At 41.6% G+C, this 16723-nt stretch overlaps 1 protein-coding gene across 1 annotated transcript in view; it reads left to right on the forward strand.

Annotated features, from left to right (window-relative positions):
• Positions 1-16723, forward strand: part of MIPOL1 (mirror-image polydactyly 1) — a 201385-nt gene that overhangs the window by 140262 nt on the left and 44400 nt on the right. The window contains exon 10 of the mRNA XM_054400707.1: positions 3894-3988. Coding sequence (XP_054256682.1) covers positions 3894-3988 — 95 coding nt within the window. The remainder of the gene's footprint in view (positions 1-3893; positions 3989-16723) is intronic.

Below are 16723 nucleotides of genomic sequence, written 5' to 3' on the forward strand. Positions count from 1 at the left end.
ATCAGGTAAGATGTTTCCACTGGAGTAAGGATGTACTGCTAGAAGAGTACTGATGAGGGATGAATTTGAACTGATCAGGAGAATGGAGAGCTTGCTTACTGACAGATAACAGGAAAGGGGTTTTGTTCAGCCTATGCAAGGAAGGAAAAATATGCTCTCTATGTATATAGGTAGAAAGAGATATTCTCTCTATAAATTCATGAGGAAAAACAATCACTAAAAAGATAAAGCTCTTACACTATTAGTCGAGTTCATTGATTTTTTTTTTCCTTCTGTTGGATGTAAGAAGACATTGAAAAGCCATCTCTCACCCACAGGGAACCTGAGAGCATAGGATGCTGAGTGTTCCAATCTGTTTCAATTTAGATTAGTGTTGGGGGTTCTTATGTTTGCCCCAGAGGAATAAGGAGAAGATAAAAACTAGTTTTACCCCCTGTTTTCCTTTACTTAAGTCTTGTATTTTTCAAGCCCTTGGGTCAAGAAAACACATAGCATTGTTAATTTAAAGATCTTTAAAGAAATGGAACAGCAGAAGGATCAATAATGAGGCTTTCCTAGGTTCTGGCTATTTTTGTTTGATAGGCAGCAATTAGATGTTAGATTGAATTGGAAAAATACATTTTCAACAAATAGTTGACAAAATGCAAAATGGGAGAGGTGTAGAATCAAGATTTTTCTTTTGCAGGCAGGTGAGGTGGGGGACAGAGAAGGAGGAAAGGTCTGGCCACATTAAAACAAATTTGAAAGCATAGGGACTTGTGGGCAAAATAAAATTGTGAGAAAGAGACCATATCTCAGTGATCGAGATACCCTTTCAAGTTTAATCTTGAACTTCAGGAACTTCACTGAGGGAGATCCCTTTGCCAAAGTGGAGACCACAGAATCACAGAATTGTCAGGGTAGGAAGGGAGCTCAAAGATCATCCAGTTCCAACCCCCCCTGCCATGGGTAGGGACACCTCTCACTAGATCAGGTTGCCCAGAGCCCCATCCAGCCTGGCCTTAAAAACTTCCAGGTGAGACCAACCTCACCTCTAAACTGATCTTTTTTAGGGAAAACCTCTAGCAGAGGAACCTGAGTGTCATTCTTTTTCTTCCTGTTGCTCTTTCTTCACCTTCCAAAAAAAGTGTAAGCAAGACTGATCCATTTTTGTGAAGAGTTCTGATTTCCACAGCTTGACATTTTCCAATGAAATAATATTTTGCTTAAAAGTTTCCAAGCAGCTATTGTTATTGCTAGAGGTGAGCTCATGTAGGATCTTTGCCATGTGCACCATGGATGGATTTCAATATACATTATAGGCGTCTTCCAAACGTTTTATAGTAGTGCAGGCACTATGATTTTAGTTAGCAATTTAACTTTGTGATGGGCATTGGTTTGGTTTCCTTCTTCTAGTGAAGGAAGACATCTCTCTTTTGGGAGGATATTTGAGTCTTTAATTTGTGTTTACCATTCCTTGGGCCTGTGCATGAGGAGTCATTTTGTCACATGGCTCCATGCTGAGCACAACAACTCTTGTGCTTGAATTCTTGTCGATTTCATGCAGCTCCCTAGTATCAACCCCACTACATGCTACTGAGGAGATAAGTAAATGTCTTCTTTTCTTTACATCAGTTTTTGTGGCTGTTTTTGCTGGGTTATTTTTAAATGCAAAGCACCCGATTTTGATGTTGTTTTTGCTGATGCAAGCCCAGATACAAACCCAGTAAAATCAGTTCAGCTTTCTCTGCTGAAAAACCGACATAAATAAGAGTCCTCAGTTCCTACTGCCTTCTGACTTTTGTCCTGAAAAGCAAATGAAACATTAGGTGTATTTTTATGATAGTTCTCCAAAGAGACTAGCCGTTAATCTCTCCATGAGTAGGTGTGTCAGCTGCAAACATTTCCTTCCAGTCTACCATTTCAATCACACTTCACAGTACACTGAAAATTGGCAAGGATGTTAATTATTGGCCTCTAGAACAAACCACCTACTTTGATTCAAGTGTGTTTTCCAGTTTTTAAGAATGTTGTTTCACCTACAGAGCAGAATAATTACAGAAAATAGCTTGGTTTGGCTAACATCCTTGTGTTCTGTGAGTTCTGCTTGCAAGGCAGCAAGCAACACTGGGCACGAGGCTCACCTGCAGAGGATTTTAACCTCTTGCTAACAGGAGTTAGGGCTTGCCAGCTTCCAGTACATTGTTTTCAGTGTTAGAATCTCTAAACCGATGTCACTCAGAGGTTAAACATTAACACTTTCTGCTTTTAAAGCTGAAGGAGCCCTCCATAGAGCAAGAAAGTTTGTTTTTTATCCTCCAGGGAATTTCCTGTTAACATTTTATGAATGTCTCTTTACAGGAGCAATAACAGCAGCGGGTTCTGTACCCAGGCAATGCAAAACCCTGGGTGCAACATGACGCACTGAAAAGCACAGTGCAGGAACTGGTTGTGTAGCTACATTTGTGCAATGCAGTGTTTAATAAAATTCACCAGGAGTCAGCCAGGTATCCAGGACGTGATTAATCAACCAGCAGAATAAATTGCCCATAGATGACTGGGAGTTGACAGTAAACAGTAAAACACCTGCCTTGAAGACTTGCAGTCTTAACAGACAAACAGGAAACAGGAGCAAGTGGGAGTCCTGTTGCAGGAGAAGGATTTTTGAGGCATACAGTCAGAGTTGTTCATGGTTGTACAGTGAGTTGGACGGAGCTCTCTGCATTTTCCCTCATGTGTTTGTAGTTCATGTAACAGCTCTTTAATTTACCAAGAGACTTTTCCACTACGCTGTCCTGAAAGGTTGGCAGAATCCGCAGTCAGCATTTCTCACACATGTGCCTCTTCAGCTGGGGCTCCACGGTTTGTGCAATTAACAACTTGCACCATGAATTAAAAACATTGGAAAGCAGCCCAATGCCCAGGCCCCTGTGTCAAAGAATGGCTGTGCAGGCCCAGTCTTATTTGTTGTTACAACAATTAATCATCTGCTGATTTTAAGGTAATTTATATGGTACCTTGGCCCTCAAGGGAGTCCTGCAGCGCTCTGGCAACTGGACATGTAAAATTAATGGTGATTAAGCTGTAGAGCCATATTAAATATACATAACTGCTTTCTTCCTCCTCTTTAACCGTAAGGCCAGTTCGGGGCTGGCTACCTTCCTGACTTACAAGCCACATGCTGCAATCTCCATAATGCCTGAGTCACAAGCCCTTAACAGAGCAGTGTGAACAAACAACAGGAGGGGGAACATCCGGAAGGGTTCACAGGTGGGAGATTGCTCAGGGATTCCTGCACTCCACTATAGCCAGATCCTGAGTGAGAACGCACCCAGATCTCAGACTGAGCCAGTGGTGCTGGTCTCAGCAGCCCCTATAGCTCACCACCTGCTGCCGCTCAGAATGCAGATTATCCAGCATCTGCTGCCAGTGGCATCAGCCGGTGGCTCCCACCACAGGAGCCATGCTTTACAACAGGCCCATGTGCAGATAAGAGTCACACATCAGTAGTTTGTGGCTGAGTGCCTTGCTTCTCTTTCTGTAAGTTGGTCAACAGTTCTGCACTCTAGAAACATTCTATCAATATGAAATGCATTAGATGACAAACATTTGGCTGAACTGAAGATACCTAACTTAGCCATTCAAAAAGTTTGCCATGTTAAGTGAGGGAAGCCATCATAAACATCATTCTGCTGGGGGAAAAAAAAAAAAAGAAAAACAAACCCTAGAAACAACTGCAATGCTAGACCAAGAAAGGATATTTCATAAGAATTACATAGGCAATGTTACACAAGTGTGAAACCTCGTGTATGTCATTGCAATAAAGCATGGCTGAAATGAACATGGAAAGGTTTGTTACATTTTCTAAGCAGTGTGGGTATTCTGAAGAAATGATCATGTTCATTGTTTCACAGGCACAACTGATAGCCTTGCAAGAAGAAAAGGAGGCTGCTCTTCAACAGTGCAAAAAATTAGAAGAAGAAACCCAGATGCTGCGTCTTTATTACAGGTAAAATAATTAATCCGAATATAAATCAGTGACTCCTAGGGGAAGTTTTCCATGCTGCCTCTGTGAGTGAGGAAACGGCCTTATCAAATAGGTATTTGTTGCAATTGTGAGTACATCAATGAATCAAGGCCTGGATTTCTGCTCTGCTGCTCAACAGCCATCTCTTTGAAATGTCTTTCTTATAGCCTAAATTTTCTATTGCTTTCTTCTAAGGGAAAGGGGAAGTTTGCTGGCAATTGGTTCTCATAAAAGGTGTGTTACAGCAATGCATTCTCTTAAAACCACGAGGACAAAAGAACCAATTGACATGAGTGCCTGTTTGTTCCCTGGCTGTTTGCACGTACCTAACTTGACATAGATTTTAAAATAATAAAATCTTTAATTCTAAAAGACTGGGTTTTTTTTTTTTCAACTCCAATATGATATGTATGTTTTAATTCCTTAGGTGTATGTAGAATGAGAGAAATAACCATTTTCTCATTAATTTTGGTGGGCTGCACTGAACATTTGCATAGATCAGTGGGGTTTAGTCCCTAAGGAAAAGCTCTGTGTGGTCCAGTGAAGGAGTTAGGTTGTTTTATGGAGTGATGTTGGGTTACAGCTCTCATTTCATCCTGACCTCCTGTGTGAGAGAGGATACAGAGCTGCCAGCAGGTTAAAGGCAGGAGAATTGGCATCAACACAGCAGAAAATTGTGAATCTGAAGGCTGAATGTCTGTGATGAGGGATGTGGGCTGCAGAGGTAAATAATAAATGTAGTGTGAATATTATGTTCATTGGAAATAAAGAGGACTAGTTAGCTATGACTAAAAGCATTTGCAGTTACAGAACTGTGTATGTTTTCAGTGTTTCAGCATTTACAAGTGAAAAATATTCAGTTTTCTAGAGGTTTTTTGAGTTTCCCCTTCTCATTAAGTTTATTAAGACCTTGGAGGGAAGTTTCAAAACCAGCTTTTGTTCCTAAATCTCATAGGCATTTATTTAAAGCCTGTTAATAGTGAATAGCAACCCTGAGCAATTTGTGATTATTGCTTTTAATGAATTTGGTCAGCATTTAGAGTGTGCACAAATTATGGGATGATTTAGCAAAGCAGAAAGAATTTATTATAGTGTCTTTATTACTCACACAAATGTGCTTTGTAGAATAATTTAAAAACTGAAATGCCATTTTTTTCAACTGATATTTCAGAAATAAGACTTTGCTTGTGTTTGTCTCTACACATTGCAAGAGATTTTTCATTGGCTTTTGAGGTATATTTTTGACATAGCACATCAAGTGTGCACCAACATACATTTAACATGTGTGGTAGGCAGAAGGTGCAGTTTACTTAGGTAAATGCTTTAAGTCTCAAAAAGGTTAACAAGAATGGCTTGCAAGAATCACCACCTAAATGTGCTGTGTTATTACCTTATGGTCCTTGATTTGAACAGGCAAAAGTTCACTGTAAGCTTTATGATGGCATAAAGTGTGGAAATGTTCACCTGATTATCCCTAGGGACAAGGACTATTGTATCACCACTAAGTTACATACTACTTCAGAACGTCAAAAGTGAAACATGTTATACCCTGCCTCACTGTCCTTAGAGGAAGGGTTTTTGATAATGTGTCCTGAACTGGACCTACAGACTCACAGGTCAATGAAGGCTGGCAAGGAACTCTGGAGGTCGTCTTGTGCAACACCCCTGCTCAAGCAGGGACACCTAGAGCAGTTGCCCAGGACCAAATCTAGATGGGTTTTGAGTATCTCCATGGGTAGAGGCTTCACCACCTCTCTGATACAGAGACACTCTCTGTGCGTACAGAGACATGGCTAGGCAGGCCAGAGGTCACCTGGAGTTGAACCTGGTGAGGGATGTAAAAGGTAAAAAATAAACTCCTATAAGTTCATAAGTAGAAATGTTTGAATTTTCTGGCCTGTATTTTGCCTTGGTTAGAAATTTCTTGCATCACTATGAGGATTCTTCTGAAGTTTCCCTTAGGAGGATTCTTCTGAAGTTTCCCTTATGTTCCATGAATGTCTGCAGCCTCTGTCATCCAATAATGAGGCAGTACTTTGAACACATGCCAAGTGAGTGGCATGTGAAGAAAAGAATCTATCTCACGTTTGCATAAAGCTCTGGAGGCTGTACCAGGCCAAGGGTGAGACGACCACAATGATCATGAATGACAAAGCAAAGAGTGCATTTCCCAGGCCATCCCAGCTGAGTGAAAGTTTACTCTCTCTTTTGTATGTGGAAGTTAGCTAAGGAATGCTTGTGTAGATGTCTAGTGGGTCTTTTTATTTCCTTTTACTGCTTGCAGTGCTATGGTAATCTCGAGCAAGCACTGAAAGTGTTTTTCAGACAGCCTGTTTTGAACAGAGGTGGAAGTTTGGTGCTTTGATCCAAATAGGTTAGGAGATAATCTGTTCTTCAAGACTCCATTTCCCTGCGGTTATTTCTCTTACAGACTTCAGAGCTCCCCAGTGAGCAAAATAGAGGCTTCCACCCATTCTCCCATCCTCATCTGAAGTGCAGAGCTGCAATGAGGCACATTAATATTCATAGTGCCCATTTTCTTCATCTACTTTTCTGTCATCCCTTTACAAGCTTTTCCCACTTTGTCATCTCCACAGTGCCAGCATGACAGCAGCTTGGGAATTTTGGCTCCATTTGGTGCCTCCTCCTTCTTCTGCTCTTGGGTCTTGGCTTTAGAAAAAGCATTTTCTCCTACTTTTCTTCTTTCTTTCCTTGTTTTGTCTGAGATTTCTGCATCATCCTTTAACTCTGGAGAAACAAATTTAAGAGAAAAAAAAAGCACAAAACAAAACAAATACTAGAGGTTAACATTAAAGTGTACAAAGGATACCAAAAGCCATGCTTTAGTGCACAACCACACTTCAGGAGTTTGATCCTAAAAGTAATGACTGTATGCATGTATTCACAATTTTTTAATGCATGCACAGGTAAACAATCACATTAAAATGTGCATTTTTATACTAGTCTTTCACTAACATTAATGCAATCCAGAGGGAAAAAAAAGAAAGAAAAAGTCAAATATAATTTTATTATACAGAATCAGGGGAGTGATTTTTCGGTTCAGAATGTCTCTGTGTGTGTCTGTATGTCTAACATGCAGCTGAACATGAGCCAGCAGTGTGCCCAGGTGGCATGGAAGGCCAGTGGCATCTTGGCCTGCATTAGGAATAGTGTGGCCAGCAGGACTAGGGATGTAATTCTGCCCCTGTACTCGGTACTGGTGAGGCCTCACCTCGAGTACTGTGTGCAGTTCTGAGCCCCTCACTTCAGGAAGGATATGGAGGTGCTGGAGCAGGTCCAGAGGAGAGTGTTGAGACTGCTGAGGGGGCTGGGGTTGTTCAGCCTGGAGAAGAGGAGACTTAGAGGGGACCTTATCACTCTCTACAACTACCTAAGAGGAAGTTGTAGTCAGGTGGGGGTCAGGCTCTTCTCCCAGGCAACTTGAGACAGAACAAGAGGGCATGGTATGAAGCTGCGCCAGGGGAAGTTTAGGTTAGATATTAGGAAGCACTGCCTCACAGAAAGGCTGATTAGGCACTGGGATGGACTGCCCAGGGAGGTGGTGGAGTCACCATCCCTGGAGGTCTTTAAGAAAAGATTGGATGTGGCCCTTGGTGGCATGGTTTAGCTGATGTCGTGGTGTTAAGGTCCTAAGCTGGACTTGATGATCTCAGAGGTCTTTTCCAGACTCAATAATTCTGTGATTCTATATGTGTACACAGGCATGCTCAAAGGAGGGAAACAAGGGGAGACCTTCAGGGAAAAAAAAAAAACAAACAAACAATCCCACCCTTTTTTTTTCCTTTAGGAGAAAGATTTCTGGTGTCTAGAATGCTACATTCAATTTTGTGTCTCCTGTTAAAGTAAGACATCTATAAATGGAGTGAGTTTGACAGAGGGCCACCAGTATAGTCAGGAAGCTGTAGCATTTGCACTGTAAAGACAGAGAGTGAGAGCACTGCTCTTGTTCAGCTGAGGAAAAAAAAATAATCATTTTTTGATGGCTTCAGGGAGACCTAACAGCAGCCTGACAGTGTCTGTGAGGAGGTTATCAAGGACAGGCTCCTCACAATGCTGTGTAACAAGAGGGTGAGAGACAACACACTTGAACTGAAATGAGGATTGCCAACTGCTTATAAAGGAAAACTTTTTCACCATATGGGCTGTCTGTCACTGGAACAGGTTGCCCAGAGAGGTTTCATAGAGTAATAGAATGGTTTGTGTTGGAAGGGACCTTTAAAGTTCTCTAGTCTGACCCTGCAATGAATGAGATCTTCACTGAACTGCCACAGCCTCTCATGTATGATGGATAGTGGCTTAGCAACTTCACCTGCCAGTTCCCTCCCTGATAACGTTTCATCAGCTCCTGTGGACTTGTGCATGTTCAGGTTCCTTAGGTGGTCTCAAATCTGATCTTCTCCTACAGTGTGCATTTTTACCATCTCCTCCTTGGAAATTTCAAGTGCCTAGTAAAGCCATGACTAACCTAGTCTGATGTCATAGTTGATATCACTTTGAGAGGGAGGCTGATTGGACTAGAAACCTCCAGCAGTCATTTCTAACCTGAATTATTCTACAGTTCTGAGATCTAGTAGCTGCTGCTGTTTGAAGCTATTCAGGTTTTTTCTCCAACTGTGAAAGAAGTCTGTGTTGGAAATCATACTTCTTTGCAGATGAAATGGAGTTTTGTGGAAGCCCGGAGTGACCCAAACCAGAATTAAAATGAGCTTTTGGTAAATAAGTAATGGAACATTGATTTCTATCTGAATTTCAACTTTCTGAACAGAGAGCACATCACAGAACAATTCCAGCCCTGAACAGAGAGCACATTATAGACCAATTCCAGCTTTTTTTAAAAGGAAAGGATATCAAAAAGGAGGAAAAAGAGAAGGAGGAAGAATCTAGTTCAGATACAGAAGGAAATTGGCTCCAAATAAAGTTGGACAGGTTTCCCTGCTTCTGTTTGTTCTTCTTGTGTTGTTTCTGTGTCATGTCGCAGAAGGAAAATAGTATTTTCTGGATAGTAACCCGAAAAATACATATCAGGAATGAAAATTTGCATAACAGTTAGGAGCAGTGTAGAGCTTCTAGCTTCCTAATACAATTGTTTCAACACGATGCACCTTGAAGCTAGGGATTAATGCAAATCATAGATCCTCAGTGACTAAAGAAGGCTATATCCAAATAACAAGTTTTGAAGCCTGTGGGTGTATTAATCCCACTGCTTCTTTCTCACATCTCTCTGTTGTTTGAACACCATCACAAGGGTTTTCTTATTTGCATATTTTTCTGTTATGTGAGCTGTCCACTTTTATAATCAGCTTCCTTCTATTTCAATAATGCTTCAGAAGTGTACTTCTCCTACGTGTTAAAATGCTGACTTAGACATATGCTAATGCATACTGCTTGTTTTTCACATAGTAGCTATACCAGCATAGCTGTGCATGAGAAATACTCCTCTATATAGGGAAGCACATAAGTATTTTCCCAATTATTTTTATTTTAAATCCACAGTATTTCTCTAGCACCAGGAGTTTTCACAGGCAAATAATCTGAACCAAACGTTAACTAGCACAGCAAAAAAAGTAGAGCTCTAAAATATCAACCCCTTGGCAAAGAAAGGTAAGACATCGAAAGACAAATACAGAGCTATCCTTATTTAAAAGGATGCTTTTGATAGGTTTTGTGTTGCAGTCACAGGATCACAGGATGTTAGGGGTTGGAAGGGACCCAAGGAGATTATCGAGTCCAACCCTCTTGCCAGAGCAGGACCATACAATCTAGGTCAGGTCACAGAGGAACACATCCAGACGGGCCTTAAATATCTTCAGAGAAGGAGACTCCACAACCTTTCTGGGGAGCCTGTTCCAGTGCTTCCCCTTGTGTTGAGATGAAACCTCCTGTGGTGCAGCTTACATCCATTGCTCCTTGCCTTATCACAGGGAGCAAGTGGGAAGAGCCTGTCCCTTCCCTCCTGACACCCAGCCCTCAGATATTTATAAACATTTATCAAATCCCCTGTAAGTCTTCTCTTTTCCAGACTAAAAAGCCCCAGGTCCCTCAGCCTCTCCTCATAAGGCACGTGCTCCAGTTCCCCTTAGACCTCTGCTGGACCCTCTCCAGCAGATCCCTGTCCCTCCTAAACTGGGGAGCCCAAAACTGAACGCAGTAGCCCAAAACTGAACACAGTCAGTCAGATGCAGTGATGCTCAGTTCAGTGACATTATTGTTTACTCTCCAGCTGTGTCAGATATGGACATCTGCATCAGTTCACACACCTTTGAATGAAGCTGCTGAGAATAACAGTTGGTATATCCAGGATGGGCTATCAGGATGATTGAGGGACTGGAGCACATGCCCTGTGAGGAGAAGCTGAATCCTGGGGCTTTTTAGTCTGGAGAAGAGAAGACTGAGAGGGGATGTGATAAATGTTTATAAATATCTGAGGGCTGGATGTCAAGAGGGAGGGGACAGGCTCTGCTCAGTTGCACCCTGTGATAGGACAAGGGGTAATGGATATAAACTACAGCACAGGAGGTTCCACCTCAACATGAGGAGGAACTTCTTCACTGTGAGGGTCACAGAGCCCTGGAATAGGTTCCCCAAGGAGGTTGTGGAGTCTCCTTCACTGGAGACTTTCAAGACACATCTGGATGCATTCCTGTGCAATCCACGCTGGATTCTATGGCCCTGCTCTGGCAGGGGAATCGGACTCCTTCCAACCCCTCACATCCTGTGAGCCTGTGATCCTGTGATCCTGTGATCCACGCTCTAATGCAAATTTTAGGCATGCTTTTAGTAAGTCTGAATAATTAGTAGAATGACAATTGTAATGTCTCCTTTGTAATTTAATCAGGTGTTCTAAAAGCCATGTATTTGCCAAGTCTGATGTTCACAGGGTAAGAGGGACAATGAAAACTTTTTGCAAAAAGTCTTTATCCAAAGGTTTTTCCAATTTGCTGTTGAAATGTGTGAGATGCTGAAATAGCTGCAGGTTTGAATTCACAGTGGGAAGACACATTTATCTCAGCAAATTTCTTAATGAACAGGTACTTAGAAAAAAAACAAACCAAAACAAAACAAAACGTAGCAATATTGAGCTGAAATTTAATTTAGAATTACATTTTAGTCTCCTGAAGTTGAGATTAAGATCTGAAAGAAAATCATAGTAACATGGAGAGATGCATGTCGCAATCCCAGGAGTGACATGTTGCAGAGGAATTGGAAAGCCTAACTTAAAGCCAGCATGTGAGAAGATAGCTTATTTTACAGCTATGTGATGGTTTTCAGTAATGAAACAGAAGAGTCACTTTAGTGAAACCTTCTTGTACTTGTGACCTGAAATAAATATTTTTTGAATCATACTTTCAATTAATATGAGGAGCTTGGGAAGTTTAGGCTCGAGATGAGAAGAAAGTTCTTCAGAGAAAGAGTAACTGTGCTGCCCAGGGAGGTGGTGGAGTCACCATCCCTGGAGGTGTTCAATAAAAGATTGGATGTAGCACCTGAAGCCATGGTTTAGCTGTCAGGTGGTGTTGGTTTGTAGGTTGGACTTGATCTTTTCCAACCTGGTTGATTCTGTGATTCTCTCTCAGCACTGCAAACAGTTTTCTTGCTCTCTAATAATTTCTATCACTTCTGTAAGTCATAAACTGTTGAAAAGCTTTAACAAAATCCAAACCTGAAAGTTTCAGTGATACTGGCACTTCAGTTACTTTGGAATTCATGTTTAAGTGACACAAGCAAACAGTCTAACTAACAATTGTTTTTAGGAAAGCCTACATAGTTCTCCCATAAAGTTTCTTGTACAATGATGTGGAGGTTCATCATTTTAAAGACTGGAATTAACAGATGTGAAAGAGAAGAGAATCTAGAAAGGGTTTTTTTTTGTGATTTCCTCAAATGAATGACTTACAAGCACAGGGAGAAACTCAATGTTCATCTTAATTACAGAAATAAATCACCCTATAACTGGAAAAAGAGATGAAGAAAGATGCTTTGTGAGGCATTATTTGCAGTCCTGGAACAAAAAAGACTGTTTTCTGTTCCAGCTCTGAATACAGTGATGGGTGTTTAATTTAGTTCCATTCTATGGTTTCATGGCTGATGTTATGAAATACAATGCTCAGATGGTACCATTTCAACCATGCTTCATGGACTCTGTGCATACATATAGAATGATGTCATTCTTGCTGTTTGGCTGTTCCTCTCCTTACAGTTTTAAGAGCTAATGAAAACTCTATGTTACTTCTACCAAACATGTCAATATTTGTCATATTCTTGTGTTCTGTGTAGTTCCCCAGCCACTGCAGTAGCAAATCTGTCACTGCCAATGCAAGGCAATACAACTGCCTAAATGTTCGGTTTTCTGACTGACCCCTGCTCAAGCATTTCAGCCTATTTGTTCTACCATCTCATCTCTACCATTTGTTCAGCCTATTTGTGCTAACATCTCAGTTCCTTGTCAGAGATTTCTCGAGTCCAAGTCTCACTCAGGGGGACATGGTGCAGGACCCCACCTGGAGCACTGCGTCCAGTTCTGAAGCCCCTATTACAAGAGGGATCTGGACATGCTGGAAGGTGTCCAGAGAAGGGCCACCAGGATATCAGAGGGCTGGAGCACCTCTCCTGTGAGGACAGACTGAAAGAGTTGGGGCTGTTCAGTCTGGAGAAGAGAAGGCTCTGAGGTGACCTTCTTGTGGTCTTCCAGTATCTGAAGGGGGCTACAAGAAAGCTGGGGAGGGACTTTTTAGAATATCAGGTAGTGATAGGACTAGGGGGAATGGAATAAAGCTGGAAGTGGGGAGATTCAGACTGGATGTGAGGAAGAAGTTCTTCACCATGAGAGTGGTGAGAGCCTGGAATGGGTTGTCCAAGGAGGTGGTTGAGGCCCCATCCCTGGAGGTGTTTAAGGCCAGGCTGGATGAGGCTCTGAGCAGCCTGATGTAGTGTGAGGTGTCCCTGCCCATGGCAGGGGGGTTGGAACTAGATGATCCTTGTGGTCCCTTCCAAACCTCACTGATTCTATGAGTCTGTGATATCAGTACTACTGAGCTATTCTCATACCCAGCTTCCCAGTACAAATGCACTGGGACCCATTCACAGCGAGAGAGTGAGGCTGCAGAATGGTGATCTCAGTCCTTCCTCTAAAGCAACAGACAGATACCTTGAGCACCTGCCCCTGCAGTTTACCTCTGAGAACTGTCCTTTTGGTGGCTGGGGTTTTATCTCACTTTTTCAGTTATGGCCGTTGACTCATTTTCCTGCTGCTCACTGCAGTTTTGGCAGTTGAGGTATTGTGCTGTACAACAGTCCTGTTGTTTCAGTGTTAGTTGCTTTAGACATAACCTGGTATAATTACAGCCATTAAGAAGAATGACTGGATAATGATATCACTGTAAACCTGCTGTTCTTTTTGCATAACAGCTTTGGGGAGATCAGGGAGAAGATGGCAGTTTGTGTTTTAAGTATTCTCTGTCTTCTCTTTTATCCAAGAGTTTCAGACACCTGACATCAACCATAAATCTTGAGCTAATAAATTTCCTGCTTCCATGCAGAGGAAAGATTCTCTTTTATGCCAAAGAGATGAGGCACTTGCATTTATTATGCAGCGGGAGACAGAGACAGTGTGATATGTCTTCTGGTGAAGGAACCTAACCCACTACAATTTGATACAGCCCAATATGTAGAAAAGAATGCCTCTATAAGGGAGCACAGAGGTTTTTATTTGTCTTTCATTATTCTAAAAAAACCTCAAGTACTAACCAAACTGTATTTCTTAGTTTGTCCTCTACATATTAAGTCCCACTGATTTTGTGGAGCTTTGGATGTGCAAGAAATGAAGATTTAGCTCTTGTTTGCAGTTTGCTGTTTGGCTGTTTGTTTTTTTAATGCGTGTGCTTTCTTCCTGCTCATTTACTGATCTGAGTGCTGAAACTAGTGAAAAATGCTGGGTCAAAACTGCACCTTCTCTGAGTGATTCATGGAGATGGCAGAGAATTTTAGTCAGTTTGTAAGCAGGAGGCGTGCTAACACCATGGTATTTTGGACCTGCAATTTAGGATCTGTGGGTACAGGCCTCTCCTCCGTTATCGTGCCACTTTGCAGTGGGATGCTGCAGCCCCAGAAGAACTGAGGTTCTTGGTTGGTGGATCTTTCTCTGCTCATGGGACACATAGTCCTATAAGCATTTTCCCACTGATAAGCCACTCTGTCTTCTTTCCCTTTGTCTTTGTATTGCTTGTGCAGTCACAGCTCTTGTTAGTGTTGCAGGAGATGGAAGTCCTAGGTTTGGGGGCTGCTTCCATGCACTGGGTTGGAAGGGAAGAAGACAGATGAGTAACTGCATGAAGTTTTACTGGCTGTGTTTGACAAAGTCTTGGTGCAGGTGAACGGTGGAGACAGAGCCCTACCTCCTTATCTTGTTATCCTGATGTATTGCACACTTTATTGGATTTATTATCCACTTCCACCTGCCCCATTCCCAGACTTCTTGCTCTCCAGCCTGGAATTGATTATCATCCCTCCTTCTGCATTTGCTCTTCTTTCTAGCAATAACAGAGAGACTGACTTTATAAATCAGTGGATAGGGAACGTTCTTGGGAGTGTGGCAGACCAGACTCACATCCATACTACAATCAATACTTGACCATTTGCACAGAGGAGGGGTGGTAGGGAGAAACTCCAGTACATACCATAGGCTTAGTGTTCACGATGCCTGTTTGGCAGGCAATGAACTGAAAAGGCAGTATCTGAAGGGGGGGTGGAGGAAGGGGATGTCTTTTTATTTTGCCTCCCAAATCAATATATTAGCCTTTAGAGTGCTCTCTGAGATCCCTCTGTCTCTCATTCAGAGACACACATGAAAAGTACTTGTGAATGTTTCTCCTTTAGCCCTGACATGATTTTGGAAATTTTCCCATCTCACTGAGCAAAACAATTTCCTACTCAGCTTTAGCAACACGTAAAATCTTTGAGGGAGAGGAAGCACTGAACTGTCAGAGATCCCAGCCACCTGAAGGAATAATAAGCCACCCCATGCCATCCCCACAAGCAGCAAGGCAATGAATGTAGTACACTCAAATTGCCTTGTGCTGCTGTTGGCTCAGGCATGGATTGGTCTGACCTACATTTTATGAAATCTTTGTGCTTAATGTTTCCAGGGGCTGGCTCTTGGCCTTCAGAGGTGCCTTGCCAATAGGAAACACTAAGCAGCAGGTCTGAGGAAAGATGTGGGGAGTGTGAATGTGGACCAAAGTGCCTAACACATTCTGTGATGCAATTTTAATAATTAGCGTATGCTAAGCTAATTCTGCTTCTGTTATTGCATGTGGTATTGCATTGACACACTTTCATGAGTGTTTAAAATTAGTTGAGGGCCAACCAGTCACTTTTTTTTACCAAGCACATTAAATCTAAAAACACTTTGCAACTCCTTATATTGTACTTCATGAAACTTAGGCAAACTTTTTCTCTACCTGTTTGCTGCAGAGAGGTAAACCACATGAACTAAAACACTTACCCTGTCAGTTTTGCTGTTTCAGACGAGTTTCTGCTCTTCCCTAGGAGAAGGGATTTGGTTCATGGAAAGGAATTCCTTGTCATCAGATGCTGATATGGTCTCATGACTCTGTATACACAGCCTTGCTCCCTTTCTGTTAGCAGCTTTCCTTCACCTGGCTGATTCTTTCTCCTTCTCTTTTACTTCCATTGTCTGTGAACAGCTGGCTGAGTGCTACTGATAGATTGAAGGAGATTAGTAATACAAAGTATTTGACTCCCGTAGAAAGACTTGTAAAAATTAGGACATTTGGATGAGTGGAGTCAGTATCTAAGCTGTATAGTGTAAGGATACGCAAAAACATTGGAAAATCTATAAAGAGCATAGGCAGGATTATGAAATCTGTTCCCTGGTAGAAAGGGTATGTGACCAGAGGGTACATATTCTGCTTCTGTTAAAATGCTGGATGGATATAGATGAATCACATCACTAAACTCCACTTCAGCTGCTTTATTTATATAAACTGAACAAGAAGTCTTACCATTTTCTATACCACCTTGAGAAATCTAAGACTATGAAGGTACTCCTACTTTAAAGCAAGGGAAGGAAAAGAGACACAGGGTAAGCAGTAGCCCTCTCTAGAGCAAGTTAAAGAAATACAGTAAAACTGTGTGTCTAATAAGAGCTGTTTGAAAGACAGTTTTTCCCATGAGATGTTTGAAAGAAAATCTAGAACTGGGGGGAAAAAAAGAAGAAAAAAGAATTTGCCTTGCCCTATAAATATTGTATGAAGGGGAATTTGTTTGTTATTAATATTTAGAGATATAGAGTAATAACATTGTCAGGAGGACTTTAAATGCCATTTCTTTTTTGTTGATTTTTCACAGGACATGTTTTTATGTTAAAATGTCAATTCAATAATAATAATAAAGAAAATGTTCATGTTAATGTTTTTCGCTTCAGTTCTCTTCAGCTGAAGAAGTAAAACGAAATAGCATTTCAAGTTGAAATGTCACGCTGAAAGGAAATTTTTCACTTAGGAATTTGCCACAGAAAGCCAACATAGTTTTTGTGTTGGAATTTGCATCCCCTGATTAAAAAAAAAATTTTTTTTTTTGATGAGAAGACTTTCCACATAGCAATTTGCAGCTAGTGCTACACATAACTGTGTCCAGTTCTGGGCCTCTCAGTTTAAGAAGGATGTTGAGTTGCTCAAA

This window comes from Indicator indicator, chromosome 4 (assembly GCF_027791375.1).
Source record: "Indicator indicator isolate 239-I01 chromosome 4, UM_Iind_1.1, whole genome shotgun sequence".
NCBI classification, from domain to species: domain Eukaryota; kingdom Metazoa; phylum Chordata; class Aves; order Piciformes; family Indicatoridae; genus Indicator; species Indicator indicator.